The sequence below is a fragment of the Triticum urartu genome, chromosome 3A (assembly GCF_056163025.1).
Source record: "Triticum urartu cultivar PI428250 chromosome 3A, HENAU_Tu73, whole genome shotgun sequence".
In the NCBI taxonomy this organism is placed as follows: domain Eukaryota; kingdom Viridiplantae; phylum Streptophyta; class Magnoliopsida; order Poales; family Poaceae; genus Triticum; species Triticum urartu.
In genome coordinates this window covers 5,541,654-5,565,768 of record NC_141875.1, presented here as the reverse complement: position 1 = coordinate 5,565,768, position 24,115 = coordinate 5,541,654, and the positions used below count along the sequence as shown (strand labels likewise).

The 24,115-nt window shown below is 45.5% G+C and overlaps 1 protein-coding gene and 1 pseudogene across 1 annotated transcript; one reads left to right on the top strand and one right to left on the bottom strand.

Annotated features, from left to right (window-relative positions):
* Positions 1 to 3,491: 3,491 nt before the first annotated feature.
* On the top strand, positions 3,492 to 9,581 carry LOC125547494 (cysteine-rich receptor-like protein kinase 34). The gene is made up of 6 exons (XM_087516400.1): positions 3,492 to 4,518; positions 5,291 to 5,529; positions 8,196 to 8,403; positions 8,493 to 8,748; positions 9,017 to 9,158; positions 9,247 to 9,581. The coding sequence occupies exons 1-6, from the start codon at positions 3,606 to 3,608 to the stop codon at positions 9,418 to 9,420; spliced, it is 1,932 nt and encodes a 643-aa protein (XP_087372526.1). The 5' UTR covers positions 3,492 to 3,605; the 3' UTR covers positions 9,421 to 9,581.
* A 7,736-nt stretch (positions 9,582 to 17,317) lies between these two features.
* On the bottom strand, positions 17,318 to 19,405 carry LOC125546438 (disease resistance protein RPM1-like; annotated as a pseudogene).
* Positions 19,406 to 24,115: the final 4,710 nt, after the last annotated feature.

The window sequence follows — 24,115 nt, the reverse complement described above, 5'->3', positions numbered from 1 at the left end:
AACTAGGGTTCATCTTCACATAACCATACTAACTAGTGACTAGAGTTCATATCTAACACAATATAACATCTATAATCAACCTAAATCAATCCTAGGGTTCAAAATATTTAAATCTAGTTCAAGAAGGGGGTGATTTGAATCAAATAATGCGACGAATCGGAAGCTATTTGACTAAAACTAATTGGAGGGATCGAAGGAGCTTACTTTTCTTTCTTCGGGGCCATCTCGATCCGCAAAAATGATGAAGAAACGACGAAGATCAGAGGGGGGGAGTGGAGGAGAAGAGAGGGGTGAGAGGAAGAACTCCTCTGTTCTTGGGGGTGGTTGGGGGAGAAGGGGAGGGGTGGGGCGGCCCGCGGCTTATAACTGCCCGTACCCTACCACCAGGGACCCCGGCGGTAGGATCGAACAGGCTACCGTCATGACCTGCGGCGGTAGGGTGGGACGGAAGGGGGGGGGAGGCCGTTAACGATGCTGACGTGGATACGTTTCCTACCGCCGCAGTGTCTGGAGGTAGCCTAGGCAATCCTACCGCCCGGCCTTGTGGCGGTAGGCAAAAGGGTCAGATGTCAAAAATTGTTCAAAGGAGGGTCAAATCCCGATTTTGTACAGCAAACGAGTCAAAACATGAAATTTGGCCGGCCCGTGACTCTGGTCCATACGTGTTCCCCCTTGTATCATTATTGAGCAGGCTAGGCGGCAGGGGAGGGGGATTCATCAGAGGCAGAGCATGGTACAAATCCAAATCTGAGCTGAAAAATATGCACAATACGATTTATATTCCAGTGACCCAAAACACGTATGTGCATCATGACGAGTTGAAAATACAATCATGTCTTATAGGCCATCGCTGTGAGCGTCTGGGCTGGGAACTTGCATCGCCCTGCGAGGGACCCGCAGAACAAGAGCTCAAGGAGTTGCTCCCAGTTCCTACGTTCCGTCCTTGCGTGTTGCCCCGCGGTCCGGGAGTCGAGCGACGAGGTGCCGGCATGTCTAAAACTATGAAAATGTTTCTTATTTTTGCGAATAAAAAAAACTATGAAAATGTTGCGGTGGCTGGGTGCGACGGCGATGCGTATGATGTACAAATGCACTGTTCGGCCGCATCTATTTATGGAGTTTGAGCGATGGTAGTGGAGACACAGGTGTTCACGTGTGTATGCATGCAATGATGGGTGGATTCTAAAGCACTTGTATTTTTACTGCTAGGTGGGAGGTGCGCGCGGCGCTGTTTCTCTTGTGATGAGCATCGCGCTCAGGGCCGCACAAGCCAAGACAAGGCGCGAAGCGCGATGTGGCAGCGAGGTCCGGCGTCACATGCGCTGCCACTTACCACTTTTCTTTTTTCAGAAACGTCAATACCAAAAATACCACGAATATGTGAAGCACCCGTTGTGGAATGTGTGAGAGAAACACAATTATTACTGTGCTAATACGACTCACCTCCGGCATGAATACGTGATTGAGATTCGTATTACTACCTACTCCTTTCTTTTCGTTTTATAGGGCTTATCTTAAAATTTTAGTTTTTTCATTTTATAAGGCTCAATTTGATTGTTTCCCATCACATGTTCGGACTTTAAGGTGCATTAAATCATTGCATGCAAGTATTAAGATAAAACTGACCAATGCATGCATGCATTACAATTAATCAATTCGTAAACATAATTTTCTGAAGAAAATAAGAGCATTAATTGGGTGCTTTTACAAACTATAAAAAATATTCCATCACTCATCATCTATCTTGCTTGGTGAGATTTTTGAATTGAGTCTTATAAATCGAAAATGAGGGAGTAATATATAATCATTATCACGCAAAAAAAAAGGAGTGCCGTTTGTACCATTCTCGGACGCGAAACCAGCTAGCCAAATGTTAAGCGGACGCGGGGTCTGTGTCGGAATACGCACAAGAATCTATACCTATACAGGCCTAGGGACTTGGCACAGTTGGAATCATTGCCATGGGTGGTAGCGCCCAGAGGTGCCCTGCGCTTTTCTGTGGTGGGACTGTGGGAGTGGGTAGGAAAAGTGCGTAGATAATGCACAGAGGATTCATCAGCTGTGTAAGACGTACGTGCGCTGTAGCGATAGACTTTAGTCGTTTTCACGGGTCAAGAGTTGGAGAAGACGCCGCTTTAGACGTGCGCTGTGGGGATAGACTTCAGATCGAATTGAAGAAGTAAGAAGCGGTGATCAAAAGGGAAGACATAGGGAAGACATTTGGCGACATTGAGTTTGAGAAGAAGAGGTTGTAACTCGCATGGGACGCGGGCGATGCGAGGATTATGTTGGCGGACGAAAAGCCTCTTCGATTTTTGTATGCGAAGAAGTGGCTTGCGGACAAAAAGAAGAAGATCAATGACCGTAGGGACTATGAGGTGGTGAGGACGGTTGCAGCACAGATGTAGGCGGAGGAGACAACCCGGATGCAGACGAAGCAACCAGCTCGGATGCATGGAGCAGGACGAGCAAAACACATTCTGCCTGGAGCATGATGCATTCCGCTCGGAGCAGAAGCCCGGCCAGTGATCCAAGGCCGCCCGTCACGCTCGGACATCGATTTCATTTTGGTACACCCGGATTGTTGAACTATGATTTGCTTTGCTTTGTTTCGAACTTTTGAAATCGAACAATTTGTATCATATGATCAATATACATGGATTTGCATGGATTTAAAAATCCGGATTTAAGGTATATGGATGCGCAGTGCAATATATGAAGGACCTGCGGGGCTGTCCACGAGTGTGCCCGGACGCGCCCGCGTACCGGATTTGCCAAGTCCTACTGTAAATACTCTTACACACCATTTACATTTACATTTATATAGAAAACCAGCAATGCTGGATGTTTCAAAAAACGTTTACATAGACATGCACTTATTCACTTGATTTAAGCAGCACACATGTACCCACCGAGAATTAAGAAGAATTGGTCACCCCGTGAGCAACTCTGCTGCATGGGATGGTTTTGCATGGAATCCACTTTACCTGTCCGCGTGCTGCACAGCGCACACTGCAAAAGTCGATACGTCTAGTCCGGGTATACTCTTTTGTGCCAAGGGATTAAGCATGCTCCGGCAAGGGTCCAGTCGTAGGTTGTACTAGTAGACGCCACGACGCAGATGAAACACAGAGTCACGGGCCGCCTCCTGTAGTGTCCGATAGCGGATGTCCTTATCTCGGTGTAGAGTGCCCTATAAAGCTGACCAAGTTAAATCGTGTACTACTAGTAGACTACCAGGTGTAGGTGTCAAGAGAGAGAGACTCAGTGCAGTGCAGTGCAATTCAGAATCCTGATTGATGGAGACTTGGCCCTCAAGAGTACTACTAGTATCACTCTAAAAAAGGAAAACAAAAGAGTACTACGAGGCAATGCGATTACTGCCATCATCACTTGAATTAGTATACGACACAAGGCAACCTAGTTTGCCCTGGACACTGTTCATATACTCCTTACAGTGAGTTGGCGGTGGAACGCGTCTTCCACGCATTTACTGTATCTTTAGCTGTCTGCGGCATGGCTCCTCCTCTGCGCTGTACGCATCTGGCTGGCTGGACCTTCATATTGCCATCGTGCTGTTAGGCTAGCTCATAGGAGTACATGACATGATACACCTCGAGTTCTTGGCCATGGCGCCCGGTTTCATGCCGAGGCGCCTGATCGCCTTCCTCCTCATCTTTTGTGTCCTCCGCCGGGGGCAGGGGGGCAGCACAACCTCGCCGGGGCAGCAGTCCCTGCTGTGTGGCTCGCAAAAGTACGAGATAGGCAGCCCCTACGACGACCACGTTCGCTGGCTTCTTCCCAACCTTACCGAGTCCGTCATCCAGGACGGCGCCATTTCCGGCTGGGCTGACGTTGGCAACGTGGCCAGCGACCCTGATGATGGGGTGGGTTGCATGGCCATGTGCTACGCGGACCACGGCCGGGAAGACTGCGCGCAGTGCCTCAGGTACGCCGCCGGCCGGTTCCTCCAAGGGAAGGACTGCCCCAACGCCAGGAACGCGTCCGCCTTCTACGACACCTGCATGGTATGGTACTACCAGCTCTCCCCGGTGGTGGGCTTCGGCTACTTATCCGTGGCGGTCAAAAGCGATTTGGGGCTTGACCTCACCGGCAGCCAAGATGTGGTGAGCTTCCGGAGGAAGCGGAGATTGCTTCTGCAAGATCTATCTAGCCGGGCGATTGCGTCCAAGCAGTACGCCGCGGCCAGCAGCACCAGCTACTACGGCAGCGCCGTCCAAAGCATCTACGGCCTTGTCCAGTGCCAGAGGTTCCTGTCCAGAGAAAACTGCAGCTGCTGCCTCAACGAGTTGACACAATATGTTGCGGGTCATCGCAGCACCATGACTATAGGCGCGGTCAAAACTTACTGGTGCTACATCAGATATGGGACGGAGAAGTTCGATGATTACATCTCCGAATACATGGCGACGCCGCCGTCGCCCAACGACGCTTGGGCAACAGCACCCGCCATGGCACCAGCGCTGGCGCCGGCGCCACCACCCCACAAACACAAAGGTGAGATCCACAACACAACATTTCTGCTCCTCAAGCTCCATAACTTTTTTCACGATACACCAAATTATTTTTCAGATCCAACAGCCTAGATATATACGGCAATGCTACACTACGATTCGTGTCTCTGTTGCCCTGTCTCACATGAGGATAAGGTCCACCCCAGGGTTTTCGGTACATCTTAAAAAATAGTTAAAATTGTATTAAAATATACATATAATTGTAAATTTTATGATATTATTCCTCATATCTTACTTTTCTTATAGTGATTTTTTGTGTAGTGGTTCAATATGGACATAAATATATGTATATCAAACGTAAATTCTAAATATAATGATGTAAGAAAAATCTCAGATTTAAAATAACTTATTCTGCAAACCGAATGATACATACTTGTACAAGCTCTATGCGGGGATTCCTCATTAGACATGAGCGCTCTGGCATGTGAAAGCGTGTGAAATGACTGAAGAAACGGTCGGTGGGGGAGCGTGGAGGCATGCGCTGGGATCCATCTAATAAAAAGGATTATGCAGAAGCAGAACCTGGGAAATACCTGCAGACCAAATTACCCATATTAAAATGTCTGTAAAAAAATACTAAAATAACCATCTAATCAGCTGTTCATCTTGTTTGATACTACTTTGTTCTAGAGGTGGTAAGATGTACCCTAAAAAAATCTACAACTCATTTAGCTGTTGATCTTGTTTGATACTACTCTGTCCTATAGGTGGTAAAATGTACCGTAAAAAATCTACAACTCATTTTTGCATTTGCAGGGAGGCAACGATGATAGGAGTTATCATAGGTATTCGCAGCGGCAGCATCGTCTTGGTGACCGGGATTATGCTTCTTCTCAGGTACCTCTTCCGTGGGAGGTTGTCCCGTGTGCCTTCCAGGCAAAGCATACAACTTGGCAGCTCCGCGCCAATGCAGTTTTCAGCCAGCCAGCTCAGGGACGCGACTAACAACTTCACTGACCCTCTAGGCAGCGGTGCATTCGGTACCGTGTACAAGGTACCCTCTCCGTTTCCTTTTACATCCTATATTAGCTTTGTCTTTAGTCAGACTGTTTGAAGTTCTATCAAGTTTATAGGAAAAAAACATCATTATTCAGAGGAAAACGTTCGACAATTTCAACGAAATTTCACAATGTTTCATGGACGACCATGTCTTCTTCCGCGTTGCATAAAGAGAGTCATTGACTCGCCCATCCATGTACGTGGACCCTGTTCGTGGCTTTGTGCCATTCCCAATGACCGTGACTTCTGTTCGGGAGTTCCCAATTGCCCACTTTCTTGTCTTCTCCGTTTCAAGAAAACTACGCCGCGGCGGCGGCGGTGTCACACCCTCAAACTTTCGATTCTGGTGACCGCACAAGGACAGGGAGGGAGATGAATTTGGGGCTGTTTGGTTCTAGGCCTTTCACTGCTATACTTTGCTACTTATTTTTTTTTTTGCCAAGCTTGTCTAAGGTTAGCTCAACAAAATGAAAGCTACAAATTGGCAAGATTAAGAAAATTTTGCCTTACTTTTTGAGTATATGTCATGTGGGGTTCTAGTATGGCAAAAAACATGTTGCCTAAAGGTTTGTACCAAACAACCTCCTAAGTTGATCAAACTTGCATAACTTAATAATCATAGGCAGCCTTAATCATAAACCAAACAGCACCGAAGTCTCCCCTCGGTGCCGCAACTGGTGAGGGCGGCAACGCCAGGGCCGACTCTGGGCTGTGGCCAGGAGTGCGGGCACCTAGTGCCCAACCCAAACAGGGGACCATTCTTTCTTTTTAGAAAAGGAGGAAGACCCTCGGCCTTTGCATCTGGACGACGCGTGCATCCACTTTATTAATTATATAGGACCCTAAGAAGTGTCACGCGTGTGGCACAAAACAATTCCGCCCTGATGTTTTATGATGGCAACTTTACTTATCCGGAGATGAAAACTTTAGTTGTGAAGTATGGCAACTTTCTGCTTGGATGGCGAGTTTCAGTTTTTTTGGGGTTTCATTTCTTTGGATGGCAATTTTAGGTGTAAAAACGTCATGGCAGTGTTACTTCGTGCCGCACGTGTCACACTTATCATTTGAATATATATCTGCAAACACATAACATGAAAAATACCTGGAAACAAACAGAAAACGTAGCAAACCCAACACATTAGGGATAGAGATACTCAGCGGGTCATTTATGCGGTGAAAAGTCTAATTGCTTCGGTTTTCTCCACCAGAAAGCACACTGCCGCCACCTCCTCTCGTTCTTCTCCCTGTCTTCTTCCATGCTATAACTACCCCAACGACAGGTCCCCGGAGTGCGGCAGTGACCAGAAACACCACATCAAACACCGTAGCATGCAGCGACGACCAGCTACGTGGGTAGCCATCAGGGCCATGGTGAGGCGAGTGCCAAGGCTGACGATGGAGTCCAAGAGTTCGCACGGGGACTCTGAAATGCGCTGGTGTTGAATAGCGCTGGTGTTGTCGGAAAAGAGACGAAGCAGCGGCTGATGCAAACGTCCAGCACTAGCACGTACGGCCGATGTCAACTATTGACTATAGTTCCAATACTACTAGTACTCTAGTAGATTAGATTCCTTTCTTGACATGAGTAGAGAGTGAAATGTGTCATGAGTCCGTTAACTCAAATTGATTGCATGCTTTAGATCAATAACTCGGGACTTGATTAATCTAGACCATAAACTCGTTTATTTGATCAAATAAGGCCAAAATCAATTTTGGATTAGAAAGACCGGCCATGTGACTGCCTCATCAGCGTACCTTTGATCGCTCTCTAATTGACTAATATTTAGAGGGTTCTTTTCACAATAGTGGAACTGATTTATTTATTTTAAAGGCACGAACTGGTTGGGATTTGAAGACAAGAGCTGAGGGTACAACAAGGGATTGCTAGCCACTAGACTATTACTACCTCCGTCCTGATTTACTGGCCCCCTTTGAATTTTGTGCTAAATTTTGACCTTAGATTTAACTAGTAAAATGCTAATGCACGTAATAAAAAGTAATATCATTGAAAACTATGTTCAAATACGAATACAATGTATATTTTTTGGTGACATGCATTATTATTATTTTAGTTAAATCTATGGTCAAAGTTTGATACAAAATACTATGAGGACTAATAAACCAGGACGGAGGTAGTAATTGATTCGTTTATAATATGCAGCTCACATTATGTACAAGTACTACAAACTGTTAAAGCTGGATTAGCTGAACACTCATCTCAATAAATAGGCAGTTGCATCTGTTTTTTTTTTCACGTGAAAGGGCCTAGTGCGTTGTTATGCCGATGGAGCCAATATAAGTAGCAATCCACGCAGACTATGCAATGCATGTATATTGACACTCAACACAAACCAGTTGACAGCCTAGTGGTTAGCAAACCCTTGTTTTGCCGCGAGTCACGGTTAATGCGCACCCTTTCTTTTATTTATTTTCCTCGCTAGTGATCGGATTATATGGCCTAAATTGATCAAATCCCAAGTTGTTGGCCTAAAGCGTGTAATCATTTTGAGTTAATGAACTAATGATGCATTTTACTCAATAATAATGTATATGCATGCGCCTATGAACAACACAAGAAGCACTTCCCGCTCGTATGTAGTACTATTAGTCATCACTCGTTCATCATGACCAAGGCCCTTCTCTGTTCTGTCCACGCACCAGGGTACAATGGGAGGGAAGGAGGTCGCCGTAAAGAAGCTTCATAGCAAGGATGGTGTCGTAGGGGCGGCCTTCACTAGCGAAGCCCACATGCTCATGGCGTTCAAGCATAAGAATCTTGTGAAGCTGCTGGGGTACTGTGACACAGGCGACGACAGGTTGCTCTGCTTCGAGTATCTCAGTGGCGGAAGCATCGATAAGCTTATCTATAGTATGGATGATACCACGTGCCAACATCTTCTTAACATTGTTCAGTTAGACAACCTCTTTACAGATGAGACGTCCATGTTTGTCATGCAGAGGGAAGTGGGTACGTGCTAGATTGGAGCGGACGCTACAAGATTGTGCAAGGAATATGTTCAGGCCTGCACTACCTACACCACGAACTAGACCATGAGCAGAACATCGTTCACCTGGATTTGAAAGCGAGCAACGTACTGGTCAGCCGCGGCGATGGGGGAGACATCACCTGTGTGAAGATCGCCGACTTTGGCCTCTCAAAGTTCTTCAAAGCGGATCTAACACACTCGTACACGGAGCAGGTCGTTGGTCTATTGTAAGTCCAAGTATCTTGTCAAGTGTTAACATAAATATATTGTTACATATATTTATTTATTTTGAAAATAGTCACGTACTGTGAGAGGGATAATAAGTTAATAACCACCTGGAGCTGCATGTGACAATAAACCGTCATTGGATGGTACTATTCCGTTAGATTTTTGCTGAAGTAATTATGTAAGAATGTCATAGCTCGAATGATAAAATGTCAATCTTGCTGAACACAGCCTATTTAACATAAGTGATCTGGTGGACGATGAATGCAGGGCGTACATGGCACCGGAATACGTCTGCAAGGGCAGAATTTCACCCAAGGCCGATATATACAGCTTTGGCATTCTTATTCTGGAGATAGTCACTGGGCGATGCGCCAAGGTGGGCGATTCTTCGGGCGACTTCATCACCTGGGTAGGTACCCTTACTCAACGATCTCCTACACTTCCAGTTGTCGTCAACTCGTCATGTCATGAGACACATTCTTTCTGTCTGCAAGCAGGTTCATGAGGAGTGGAGAGGAGACGTCCGAGCTCTCATGGATGTTGATGGCCTGCCGGGCGACTCTATCACACAAGCCCGCAACTGCATCGAGATAGCGCTGGACTGCATCCAGGAAGACCCCAACAGCAGGCCGGACGCGGCAATGATAAGGCAGAGGCTCTCGCATGTATGACGGCGGCGGATGTGAAGAAATTGATTGTTTATGTGATGTGCTGTCAATCTGTCATTGTTACCGGGCACATTTGGATGACGGCAAAAGTTTGTTCTTTGTTAAAGTCACTGGTTTGCATTGGGATCGACGAATTTGATGTATTCAAGACTTGTATTTTTTCATGTGTTGCATGATCTGCTATTTGGAGAAACCTCTTCATTTTTCAAATGGCTCTGGCATAACCATGTGCAATATTGAATGCATCTCGCATTTCTCCATCTCTCTCTGTTCAAATTCCTAGATTAGCATGTATAGTATCGATCTTTTGCATTTGAAAGTTCAGAAAATAGCGGATTGGTGATTAAGGTTGCCATTAATTCAGGCTGGGCGTTCGGGTTTATCAGAAATGTTTGGGTCAGGTAATTCGCCTTATAAAATTTTGGGTTTTATAAAACTAGCATGATGGCCCTTGCAAATGCGAGGGCAATGTCTGAGAGTGTCTGGAAAATGTTCCGGACGCGCGTGCACCGCGGGAATGAGTCTGGAAAATGTTCCGGACGCGCGTGCACCACGGGAATGAGTCGAGCCTTATTTTCGCCTGCCGAGAATTGTTAATTAATTATGAATTAATTAACGAGTCACTTACGGAAGTGCCATTTTCCCTTACGAAGTGAAGACTAACGAGCAGATGCCTCCGGAACACTGTCGTTCAAGTTCCTTCCCGGGAGAACGACAATAAGGTTTTTGGGGAGCATCTCGATGCGACTGCTACGGATCCGTCCCCGTCTCCGTCCGCTTATACTTGCACTACTTCCCCTGCATCGACTCCATGGGCGACGACGAAGCCACCAAGAAGAAGGCCTCGGCGTCGGCCGAGGTTGTCGCTGCCGCCGCCGCGTTGGTCTAGCCAACCGGAGGGTATGACTCGTTCATCCCCTATATACTCGTTCATGTGCTGGTCGTATAGTTGCTGTTCATAGATGTTTTCATTTTATGTACTGTATGTGCTCACATGCTTAGGTGTCGGTATGAGATGCATATCATATTTGTCATGTTTACTGTATACTCGTGGATTAGATTAGTCAAAAATATGCTAATCTTTATATAGAATGACAAATTTCGGGACATCGTTTTTATTTTGCCTTTGCTGTGTTGCGCCTCCTTCTAAGCACTCAGTTTAACACTCGGTAGATCAGATTGTGCAAAGGAAAAAAAACCCGCCTGGTACACATACTATAGCATCAAAATAACTGTCGTTATATGTACAAATGCTCTGTGCAGCGTTGCCTCATCGTGTCGCGACGGTCTTCAATTTCATTTCGTGGACAAGAGATGGCGTCCGCTGTGCCGCCGGTGTGAAGGGTCTCGCGGTGCCGCGGTTGCCGTCTGTGGTGGTGGGGGCGGCGGCGTGTCGCCGACGTACTCCAGCCGCCTTTGGCCGTGCACCGGCCGTCCCTGGGGCGACGGAGGTGGCCGTAGCAGACGTGAGCCTCTCTCTTCTACATGTACGGCAAATCAAACGTAATGAGTTGCAACGAAAAAGAAGATATTTTTTTTGAGAATATAGTAATCTAGACGCTCTTATATATATATTTTAGGAAGGGAGTACATACAAACAACACGATCGAGTCGAGAGCGATTAGCAGTAATAGTTACCATCGTCGGCATCATCGGCTGCCGAGCAGATGAAGGTAGCAGCCAGGAGGATGACTAGGAGCGCCAGGGTGTGCGCCCAAGAAAAGGAGCCGCTCGCCATGCCCATCTTCTCTCGCTCTCTCTCTCTCTTTCTGAGTGTGATGCTTTTGCTTCGATGTTCGACCAGAGCAACCTGGAACCAATGAACCAAACCGGAGCTAGCCAAGCATGTCCACTATAGCTATGGATCACGTCGCATTGTTTTATAGTGGTGGAGGTGCTTGCCACCGGTCTCTCTCATGGCAACCAGAGCTGCAACGGTCAAAGTGCCAGTCAAAGTCCTCTACCGCACGCGTCAGGGCAATGTTCTCACAGACCTTTCGCACCCTACGCGCCTGGAAATTCCTTCAGCAAGTGTTGCGCCGATTTTGGGCTTTCAACACTTTCTCGAACAAGGCAAGGATTGACAGTTTCGTCAACAAAGCAAAGAGACAGATTGTGCTGGAATTTTGTCTATTTTGGGCCTATCACAATAACAGTTTCATAAATTTCTAATAAATTCTAATGGCCCACTTAGACCATTTGTGCAAGGCAAGAGGTGGTATAAAAGTTTAGTCTTACATTGCTAGTTTAATGGGAGTTGGACCTCCTTATAAGGGAGGTTCTTTCCCCACTTGTACGAGCATGAGAACAAGAGGGATATCCATGCGCGCTCCTTCGCCGCCCGCCACGCCACGCCACGCCACGCCACGGGTTGCGGGATTGAGCCGAGCCGATATCTAAATTTTTACCACGCACTACGGGTATACGAAAGGTCACACGGAAGCTGAAATCGCCTCCGTCTCTTCGTTTCGCCTCCCGTCGCTGTTGTCTTCCTCATCCCGACTTGCGGCATGCACTGCAGGTCGGGACAGTAGGCCTCCGAAACCGCACCTCTTTGAGTCCTGTACGGGAGAAGGGTGATAAGGTTTTTGGGAAGCGCTCTGCGCGACTACTGACTGACTCCTTCGTCACGGACGCCCCGGACTCCGACGTCGACAACCTCCTCGACGACATGGCTGCAGAGGACACCGACCCCAAGTCCAGTGCTACTGCTGCTGCTGTCACGTATGTGTTCTTCTTTCTGTTAGATATCCCGCGACAGTTTCTCGTGCTAGTACTTACCTAAATATGTGAGGTTCTATCTCATATATGCAACTAGTTCTATTGTCTGCTATAGATATAATAGGCTACGGTTCATATATGCAGAAGCTATTTACCTTCTCTCTGTCAGAACGCATGACTTGTTTTATCTCTACTATATTAGTTATGCTTTATCTAGTATTTTTGTTAATAAAATCATTTGGTAAATTGCTCATATTTCCAACAATCCAAAAACCTTATTATAGGCAATTTACCCCAAGTGATTTTGCTACTTCCATGAGACCTCCTATGTTTGAGGGTATCCACTATAAGAGGTGGCGCGTGAGAGCAGTCTTATGGTTTCAAACCATGAGTTGCTATGACGCCACTCTCGGCAAACCTGAAGGGGAGCTTGATGCTCAACAGGCACAAGCCTTTTAGAAAATGGATACTCTATTTAAGGCTGCTCTCTTGAGTGTTCTTGGTGAGAACATAGTTGATGCTTACGCGTTAATTGATAATAAAAAAGATATGTGGGATGCACTCGAGGCCAAGTTTGGGGTCTCGGATGCTGGCACTGAGCTGTACATCATGGAGCAATTCTATGACTACAGGATGACTGAAGAGCGCTCCGTGGTTGAGCAAGCTCATGAGATACAGTCATTTGCTAGATAACTTGAGCACTTCGGTTGTATGCTACCGGACAAGTTTGTTGCCGGAGGTATCATCACTAAGCTTCCTCCTTCATGGAGGAACTTTGCTACCTTGCTGAAGCATAAGAAACAAGAGTTTTTCGCCCCGGATCTCATTGACACTCTTGATATGGAAGAAAAGACGAGAGCAAAGGACACACGTGCTCGAGGTATTGAGGGAGGATCTAATGCCAGTATGGTACAGAAGAAGAACTTCCAGCCCCACAAGTTCAAGAACAAGGGCAAGTTTGATGGTAAAGCAAAGTTTGATGGGAAGAACAAGGCTGTGCAACACACGAACTTCATGAAGAAGAATGACAAGAAGAAAGGTGTGTGTCATGTGTGTGGGGATCCTGATCATTGGGCTCCTAGTTGCCCCAATCGCTATGACAAGCGTCGCCCTGGGAAAGGCGGCAAGACCGCTAATGTTGTCATTGGAGACACTGACATGAAGGATGATGGGTATGGTATATTTCCCACTATTCTTTCAGTATGTCATTCTCCTGATTGGTTGATTGACACGGGTGCTAATGTGCATGTATGCGGTGATATTTCCATGTTTTCGTCTTATCAGACCGCATGGACTTCAACCGTGCTGATGGGCAATGATTCAAGTGCTTCTGTTCGTGGTGTTGGCACGGTCGATCTGAAGTTTACTTCAGGGAAGATCGTGCGGCTGAAGAACGTGCAGTATGTCCCCTCCGTAAAAAAAAATCTTGTTAGCGGATCTCTTCTGTGTAGAGATGGCTACAAGCTTGTCTTTGAGTCGAATAAATTTGTAATATCCAAGTATGGAACCTTTGTTGGTAAAGGCTATGAGTCAGGAGGTCTGTTTTGTTTATCCTTATCAGACGTTTGCAATAAAGTTGTTAATCATATTTGCAACAATAGTGAATCCAATGTGTGGCATTCACGTCTTTGTCATGTTAATTTTGGTTGCATGCCGCGACTAGCGAAGTTGAACTTAATCCCTAGTTTCACCACTGTCAAGGGATCTAAGTGTCAAGTGTGTGTGCAAGCTAAGCAACCTCGTAAGTCTCACACGACTGCGGAAACGAGAAATCTTGCACCACTAGATCTCATACATTCAGATCTATGTGAAATGAATGGTGTTTTGACAAAAGATGGAAAGAAATATTTCATGACGTTAATTGACGACTCCACTAGATACTGCCGTGTGTATCTTCTGAAGTCTAAGGATGAGGCTTTGAACTTTTTCAAGATCTATAAAGCTGAAGTGGAAAACCAACTTGATCGAAAAATCAAGAGGCTTAGGTCCGACCGTGGTGGAGAGCATTTTTCCAATGAATTTGATGCTTTTTGTGCGGAACATGGTATAATCCATGAGAGGACGCCTCCCTATTCACCTCAGTCAAATGGGGTAGCCGAAAGAAAGAATCATACTCTAACTGATTTGGTTAACGCCATCTTAGACACATCGGGTCTCTCCAAGGCATGGTGGGGGGAGGCGATATTGACGGCATGTCATGTCCTAAACCGAGTTCCCACAAAGAACAAAGAGATAACTCCATTCGAGGAATGGGAGAAGAAAAGGTTAAAACGCTCTTATCTACGAACATGGGATTGTTTGGCGAAAGTCAATGTTCCAATTCCAAAGAAGCGGAAGCTTGGACCAAAGACTGTGGATTGTGTTTTCCTGGGATATGCTTTTCATAGCATTGGCTATAGATTCTTAGTTGTAAAATATGAGATACCTGACATGCATGTCAGTACGATCATGGAGTCGAATGATGCGACTTTCTTTGAAGATATCTTTCCCATGAAGGATATGGCTACCCCATCTAATCAGGAGATGCCTAGTTTATCGAATCAGGAACCTGTTACAATTACCGAACCTACAATTTCGATGGAACACTTTGAAAGTCCTGTGAAGGAGAACAATGAAGTTCCTATTAGGAGCAAGAGACAAAGGACTGCAAAGTCCTTTGGTGATGACTTTCTTGTGTACCTCATAGATGACACTCCCAGTTCTATTTCAGAGGCCTATGCATCTGAAGATGCTGACTACTGGAAGGAAGCGGTTCGTAGCGAGATGGATTCCATCTTGGCGAATAAAACTTGGGAGATAACTGATCGTCCTTATGGGTGCAAACATATAGGATGCAAATGGGTATTCAAGAAGAAGCTTAGGCCTGATGGTACTATTGAAAAGTACAAGGCTCGGCTCGTGGCTAAGGGATATACCCAAAAGGAAGGTGAAGACTTCTTTGATACTTACTCACCTGTGGCTCGACTGACCACTATTCTAGTTCTACTTTCACTAGCTGCCTCGCATGGTCTTCTCGTTCATCAAATGGATGTTAAGACTGCTTTCCTAAATGGAGAGTTGGACGAGGAAATCTATATGGAACAACCAGGCGGGTTTGTACTAGATGGTTAGGAAGGAAAAGTGTGCAAGTTGCTGAAGTCTTTGTATGGACTCAAGCAAGCATCTAAACAGTGGCATGAGAAGTTTGAAAAAACTTTAACAGCCGCAGGCTTTGTTGTAAACGAAGCTGACAAATGTGTACTATCGCCATGGTGGGGGCGAGGGAGTTATCCTTTGCTTGTATGTTGACGATATACTGATTTTTGGAACAAATCTGAATGTTATTAAGGAGGTCAAGAATTTCCTATCTCGCTGTTTTAAGATGAAGGATTTAGGAGTGGCTGATGTCATTCTGAATATTAAGTTGTTGAGAGACGATGATGGTGGGATTACATTGCTTCAATCTCACTATGTGGAAAAGATCTTGAGTCGCTTTGGCTATAGTGACTGTAAGCCCTCTCCAACACCTTATGATGCAAGTGTGTTACTTCGAAAGAATCGAAGAATTGCTAGAGACCAATTGAAGTATTCTCAGATTATTGGTTCGCTTATGTACTTAGCTAGTGCTACAAGACCTGACATCTCTTTTGCTGTTAGCAAACTGAGTCGGTTTGTCTCAAAACCAGGAGATGTGCATTGCAAAGCTCTAGAAAGAGTTTTGCGTTATTTGAAAGGCACTGCGAATTATGGAATTCACTACACCGGGCAGCCAAAGGTGCTTGAAGGGTATAGTGACTTACTGGATCTCAGATGCTGATGAGATAAAGGCCACAAGCGGTTATGTATTCACTCATGGAGGTGGTGCTGTTTCTTGAAAGTCTTGCAAACAGACCATCTTAACGAGGTCAACAATGGAAGCAGAACTCACAGCACTAGATACATATACGGTCGAAGCAGATTGGCTTCGTCGGCTCTTGAATGACTTGCCGGTTGTTGAGAAACCTGTACCGGGTATCCTTATGAACTGCGACAATCAAACTGTGATCACGAAAGTGAGCAGTTCAAAGGATAACATAAAGTCATCAAGACACGTTCAAAGAAGGTTAAAGTCTATCAGGAAAATGAAAAACTCCGGAGTTATTGCATTGGATTATATCCAAACGTCTAAAAATCTGGCAGATCCTTTTACTAAGGGTCTATCATGTAATGTGATAGATAATGTATCGAGGGAGATGGGTGTGAGACCCACAATATGAGTTGTTCACAGTGATAACCTATTCTTTGTGATCGGAGATCCCGTGAATTAGATGTGGAAGACAAGTTGTTGGTCAACTCAGAGGAGAGTATCCTTACTATTCAAAATACCACTCCATGAAGATGCAATACTCTCCTAATCTGCATGACAGGTTGATGTATATCTTAATGTGTTCTAAATGGCTTATTTAAGCAAATTGTGGGATACAAGTCTGATCATGGGATTGGCGAAGTCAAATGTGACGTCCCAAACCTAAAGAAAGAGAAAACTTGACTAAACTATGTGCCTCATAATTGACGGCACAACCTTCGAAAATGAAACTACAATTAAAAGAAGATTCTAAGATTCTAATCTCGTTAATGATAGCCCCAGTATTGCCTTGAGTTTCTCTCTGGATAGCTGTAACCACTTCCTTGGCATCTGAAGAAACCACAAATTAATGGATATGAAGGTCCTGCGCTAATGAGACGGCTTCTCTACATGCTATAGTCTCAAGGGCCGCTGGACAAATACCCACAGAATTCTCGGTTTTAATTGCTTCTTGCGTCATCTAGTTGTAGAAAGCTAAGAACCTACAACTGTACAAGCAAGCGCACAATTGAACTGTTAACTGAAATTTGAATACAGAAACCGAGTTTAGATGGTTGAGAAGGGATGACAGTAAAATAAAAGTTGTCCATACTGTCGACATGACATCATCCAATAACAGGATAAAGCTAGACGACCAGCTCCATATAGATAAGTCCACTCAAGAAAGCAAGAAAAAAGGATAATATTGCACATGTAGCGTTCACAAAACATCACATATCTGTGCGTGCTTGCTTTTGGCATCGCTCGCAAAGATCGAAGCACTAATAAAGGAGAAGTGCTTCACCGTTTCAAACTGAAAAAATACAGAGCAGTGCAAAAACCTTTGCGTCGCCAACTAACAACCCCTGCCTGCACTCAATTAAACTCAACCCGTCTCACATGGCTAATTTTCATCCAATCTTCATCGCATTCCTTTGATTCCTCATTTCGCTGAAGCTTCAGTGTCAGCTCTTCAGAAATTCCGTGCAGTAGTAGATACTCGAGGGTTCTAAGATGCTCGATGCCGTGAGGAAGATCCTTCAATTCTGGGCAGTCATTGAGTAATAGGTCAACAATATTTTGCATTGCACCTTGTTCAATTGTAACTCTGTTGAGATTTGGAGCATCCCATATCACTAGTGCCTTGAGTTTTGGAAGTGACGTTGCGCGGAAGTGTAGCTCCTTTCCATCATAAGCGTTATTAAGGACAAGTTTAACTAAGCCATGCAAGCCCAAGAGGCATGCAAAAGAGTCTTCATGTAATTTGGACCAACTCAAATGTAGATCAGTGAGGTTAATAAGTTTTGAACTGGATGAGACAAACTGGGGTAGAAATCTTTTGTCCAGCTGCGCTAATATGTCAACTTTTGAAACAGTTGGTGGTAAGCAAAGTGCTTCTAGCTGCAGGACCTCCCTTTGATCAACTGCAACAATTGATACACGAACAAGATGAACCATTTTTGTGATCGCCCCACACAAATATGCACAATGACCATGCCTGACTTTACTGATACCAAAAGTTCTTAACTTGGTCAAACATCCTAGTTTATACAACACCTCACTGCTAGCTTCGATAAATTGCAGGGCCAGCAAGTCGGTCAAATTGCCGATACCCTTAGGCACCTAGATCCCATCAAAAGCAAGAACTCTCTCGTCAGCTACAGCCGGAACAGTAGTCACATACAGGTATTTCAATTTTCAAAGTGTGGCTACTTCCACTGGAAGCACCGATAGCATATCATTGCAAGCATCAAGGACTTCTAGATTCTGTAACCTTCCTATTTCTTTTGGGAGATATTCAATTTGAGTATCTCGAAGACCTAGAAAACGCAGGTTGAACAAGTTGAAGACCATCTTGGGTAGTCTCTTGATTTGAACTCCTTGCAGATCCAATGTTGACAGCAAGTTTACAGGTTTGAGGAAAGCTTGCAGAGAATCAATTCTCAAATGACTCGTGAAAACATGCAGAGAGCGGAGACTTGGTGCACACAACAATGGGGTCAGCTGTTCTCGGTCGAAAAGTCCTTGAGCCATTGTAAAATTGGCAAAAGGATTCTTCTTCTGATTTAGAGAGAGCAAGAACACGGATAATGTCATGTATTCGGCATCTGCGAACTCGGCCACACCAATTCCGCTCGACCACCTGCAGTAGGCTTCTGTTTACAAGTTCGTTCAGGTAGCCCTCTGCCACTTCCTCCAATGTTTTGCTCCCTGTTTCTTTAATGAATCCATCTGCGATCCAATGCCTGATTACCACTTTTCTTCGGAATGGATAATCCTCTGGAAATATTGTGCAGTGCAGAAAACAATTCTTCAGATCAGTTGGAAGATCCTCCAAGCTGACTTTCAGAACAATTCTTTAGAACAGTTGGAAGATCCTCGACTAGGTAGTATGACACCCAGCTCGTGAAGGCCCGATTCCTGCGAAAATCCGTGGTGCTATCTCGATCGTCAAATCTGATGATTCGACCTAGGGTTGAGGTTTCACCTAGGTGGCCAGCCAAACCAACAAGGAAAGCTATGTCGTCGAAGACAAAAGTCTGTCCCGACATGAAAGTGACGTATGGACTGATTTTCTAGCATACACAGATCTCCATCGGATCGTTGTGACTACGTAGCGGGACCATGGGCCACCAATGATGGAGTCGATTTCGGCAAATCTTGGATAGGGGGCCCCGAGCAAATAGCCTTGATGTGATGGTAACAGAGACAAAGGTTTTACCCAGGTTCGGGCTCTCCTAAGAGATAAAACCCTACGTCATGCTTGTGTTTTCATTTGGGATGGAGTAAAACCGCATGTGATCTACCATGAGATTGTTGTGCGTCGTCCATGAGCCCTCGCCCTTGGATTATATAGGCACCCAGGGGGTGTAGGGTTACTACCTAGTCGGTTACATACAAGGTAAATGTGTTGTAGACGACCTCTATTGGAGTATGCATGGGCGCCTTCCTTCCGTACGCCATGGGCCGCCTCGACGTGGCCCATCAGTGAACCGACATGGAGTCCTCGTCCTGGCCCACCTGGCCAGGAGACGACGTGGTGAGTGACCCTAGTCTGGGACACCGTCACAATATGTACAAACAATTGTGAAGCTGATTATGAAGTTTATGTTAAAGATCAAGTGGAATGTTCACATGGATGCACAACACAAAAGATTGAACTACAATTTGAATTGTTTTTAAAAATCAATTTTGGGGATCGATTAGGAACCAGGCTCCCAATACATTGTCATTTCTTGTGACTAAACTAATTGGAGCAAGCTTTTTGTTTTTGAATTATCTTCAAGATTCTATTACATCCGCACAAAAGAGACTTTAAGATTCTATTAGAGATGTCCTTACACCCACAAACAAAGGTTGGGAGCCACACATGGTACCCTATATACCTAAATCTAAGAGACTCATCCCACTAGCTTATTTATCTCAAAATGCGAGCATGCCATCACTAGTAGAAAAGAGGGATTTGGTTCAGGCCGGGTCAGCCCATTAGTCCCGGTTCAGTCCAGAACCGGGACCCATGGGGGCATTGGTCCCAGTTCATGAGGCTAGGGGCCTGCCGGGCCTCGTGGGGGCATTGGTCCCGATTCGTCATGCCCCTTTGGTCCCGCTTGGTGGGACGAACCGGGACCAATGGGCCTCGCTCCTGGCCCACCACTATTGGTCCCGGTTGGTGGCTTGAACCGGGACCACAGGCTTCCCTTTAGTCCCGATTCATGCCACGAACCAGGACCAATGAGGTGCCTATATATACCCCTCGCCCGCGAGCAGAGCACCTAGTGCTCTGTTTTTCTCTGGCCGGCGAGGGGAGGGCTTTGTGGTGCTCTAGCTCACCTCCTATGCACATGAGGTGTTCGATGAAATGCCCGAGCCACACTAGTTAAGCTTTCTCCTCTCGAAGCTCGACCTCAAAGCTCCATTTTCCTCGAGATTTGTCTAGGTTTAGCGGCCCATCAGGTCCCACTCCCGTCTTCACTGCCGTCGATCGCCCGCACCGATCTCGTCGCCCGCACCACCGTGGTGAGCCTCTTGTTCTTATCTTCTTTCTGAAAGAAAAAATTCTTACTTTAGATAGATACTTGTCTAATTTTCTTACTTTTATTATTGCTTGTTATTATATAGTGCGATGGTTTTGGTATCCGCCCCCGTCGGCCCTCGTCCTGGCTATGATTCGGATGTGGTATATAATATTATCTTTTTATAACTATATGGTTCATTTATTGTTTATGACAATTATGCCGACCAACGTGACATATATTTTATTTATCTAGGAGGTAGTTGAACCGGAAATTCCAACTGACCCTATTGTCGAGAGGTTAAATTTAGTTGAAGAAGAAAACAATTACTTGAAGGAAAAAAATAAAAAAAAATTGAGGAGGAGAAAATGATATTGGAGTTGCATGTTGCGGATGTCGTCGATGATCACAAGATCAAGATGGATGCAATGCGGTTGAAGATGAGAAAGATTAGAAAATATGCCATTCATACCGAGGCTTGGTATCATTATGCCATTGGATCAATTGTTACCTTGGTTGCGATTATGATCGCATTTGTTTTCGCATTGAATTTTTTTACATAGTTTCAATGTATGGTTTAATTAATTAGATGCTCTGGAGAGCTATATGTTGTTAGATGAGAACTATGTATGTACTTTGGTTTTAATGTGATGATGAACTTCTATTAATTTGGTCACTTAATTATCTATTCATGATGTTCTGTAATGGTTTTTGACACACTTAATTATATATAATGCACGTAGATGAACCGGCAATGGATGTACGGTGACAGACACACCTCCGAGTACATTAAGGACGTGCATGATTTTCTCGAAGTGGCTGAGGCAAACAAGCAGAATGGTTTTATGTGTTGTCCATGCCCTAAATGTGGGAATACGAAGTCTTACTCTGACCGGAAAATCCTTCACACCCACCTGCTTTACAATGGTTTCATGCCACACTATAATGTTTGGACGAGGCACGGAGAAATAGGGGTTATGATGGAAGACGGTGAAGAAGAGGACGATGACAACTATGTGCCCCCTGAATACGGTGATGCTGCAACGGGGGAAGCTGCTGAAGATCAAGAGGAACCAGACGATGTGCCCAATGATGCTGCAACGGGGGAAGCTGCTGAAGATCATGAGGAACCAGACGATGTGCCCAATGATGATGATCTCCGCTGGGTCATTGTCGATGCAAGGACGCAATGCGAAAGTCAAAAGGAGAAGCTGAAGTTCGATCGCATGTTAGAGGATCACAAAAAAGGGCTATACCCCAATTGCGAAGATGGCAACATAAAGCTCGGTACCGTACTGGAATTACTGCAGTGGAAGGCTGAGAATGCTGTGCCTGACAAAGGATTTGAGAAGCTACTGAAAATATTGAAGAAGAAGCTTCCAAAGGATAACGAATTGCCCGACAGTACATACGCAGCAAAGAAGGTCGTATGCCCTCTAGGATTGGAGGTGCAGAAGATACATGCATGCCCTAATGACTGCATCCTCTACCGCGGTGCGTACAAGGATCTGAACCCATGCCCGGTATGCGGTGCATTGCGGTATAAGATCAGACGAGATGACCCTGGTGATGTTTACGGCGAGCCCCCCAGAAAGAGGGTTCCTGCGAAGGTGATGTGGTATGTCCCTATAATACCACGGTTGAAACGTCTGTAGAAACGAAGAGCATGCCAAGTTGATGCGATGGCACAGTGAGGACCGTAAGAAGGACGGGAAGTTGAGAGCACCCGCTGATGGGTCGCAGTGGAGAAAAATCAAGAGAAAGTACTGGCCTGAGTTTGCAAGTGACCCAAGGAACATATGGTTTGGTTTAAGTGCGGATGGCATTAATCCTTTCGGGGAGCAGAGCAACAATCACAGCACCTGGCCCGTTACTCTATCTATGTATAACCTTCCTCCTTGGATGTGCATGAAGCGGAAGTTCATTATGATGCCAATTCTCATCCAAGGCCCTAAGAAACCTGTCAACGACATTGATGTGTTCCTAAGGCCATTAGTTGAAGAACTTTTATAGCCGTGGAATGGAAATGGTGTACATACGTGGGATGAGCACAAACAGGAGGAATTTAAACTGCATGTGTTGTTGTTCGTAACCATCAACGATTGGCCCGCTCTCAGTAACCTTTCAGGACAGACAAACAAGGGATACCACGCATGTGAAGGAAATATGCCCTAGAGGCAATAATAAAGTTATTATGTATTTCCTTATATCATGATAAATGTTTATTATTGATGCTAGAATTGTATTAACCGGAAACATAATACTTGTGTGAATACATAGACAAAATAAACGTCACTAGTATGCCTCTACTTGACTAGCTCGTTAATCAAAGATGGTTATGTTTCCTAACCATAGACATGTGTTGTCATTTGATTAACGGGATCACATCATTAGAGAATGATGTGATTGACATGACCCATTCCATTAGCTTAGCACCCGATCGTTTAGTATGTTGCTATTGCTTTCTTCATGACTTATACATGTTTCTATGACTATGAGATTATGCAACTCCCGTTTTCCGGAGGAACACTTTGTGTGCTACCAAACGTCACAACGTAACTGGGTGATTATAAAGGAGCTGTACAGGTGTCTCCAAAGGTACATGTTGGGTTGGCGTATTTCGATATTAGGATTTGTCACTCCGATTGTCGGAGAGGTATCTCTGGGCCCTCTCGGTAATGCGCATCACATAAGCCTTGCAAGCATTCCAACTAATGAGTTAGTTTCGAGATGATGTATTACGAAACGAGTAAAGAGACTTGCCGGTAACGAGATTGAACTAGGTATTGAGATACCGACGATCGAATCTCGGGCAAGTAACATATCGATGACAAAGGGAACAACGTATGTTGTTACGCGGTCTGAACGATAAAGATCTTCGTAGAATATGTAGGAGCCAATATGATCATCCAGGTTCCGCTATTGGTTATTGACCGGAGACATGTCTCGGTCATGTCTACATTGTTCTCGAACCTGTAGGGTCCGCACGCTTAACGTTACGATGAAAGTTTCATTATGAGTTTATATATTTTGATGTACCGAAGTTCGTTCGGAGTCCCGGATGTGATCACGGACATGACGAGGAGTCTCGAAATGGTCGAGACATAAAGATTGATATATTGGAAGCCTATGTTTGGACATCGGAAGTGTTCCGAGTGAAAACGACATTTTACCGGAGTACCGGGAGGTTACCGGAACCCCCCGGTAACCTAATAGGCCTTAATGGGCCTAGTGGAGAAAGAGGAGAGGAGGCCTAGGGGCAGCCGCGCGCCCCTCCCCCCCCCAAGTCTGAATTGGACAAGGAGGGGGCGGCACCCCCCCCTTTTCCTTTCCCCCCTCTCTTCCTTCCCCCCAAGTCCTAATCCAACTAGGGAAAGGGGGGGAGTCCTACTCCCGGTAGGAGTAGGACTCCTCCTGCGCGCCTCCTCCTAGGGCCGGTCGCACCCCCCTTGCTCCTTTCTATACGAGGGCGGGGAGGAACCTCTAGACACACAAGTTGATCCTCGTGATTGTCTCTTTAGCCGTGTGCGGTGGCCCCTTCCACCATACTCCTCGATAATATTGTAACGGCGCTTAGGCGAAGCCCTGCGACGGTAGAACATCAAGATCGTCACCGTGCCGTCGTGCTGACGGAACTCTTCCCCGACACTTTGTTGGATCG

What these genes read in the sequence shown, in the direction of transcription:
- LOC125547494 (XM_087516400.1), top strand. Translation starts at nt 3,606, where the DNA reads ATGATACACCTCGAGTTCTTGGCCATGGCGCCCGGTTTCATGCCGAGG. An exon ending in CATCGATAAGCTTATCTATA is followed by an intron (nt 8,404 to 8,492) that starts GTATGGATGATA and finishes TTTGTCATGCAG; the next exon opens with AGGGAAGTGGGTACGTGCTA. An exon ending in CGGGCGACTTCATCACCTGG is followed by an intron (nt 9,159 to 9,246) that starts GTAGGTACCCTT and finishes GTCTGCAAGCAG; the next exon opens with GTTCATGAGGAGTGGAGAGG.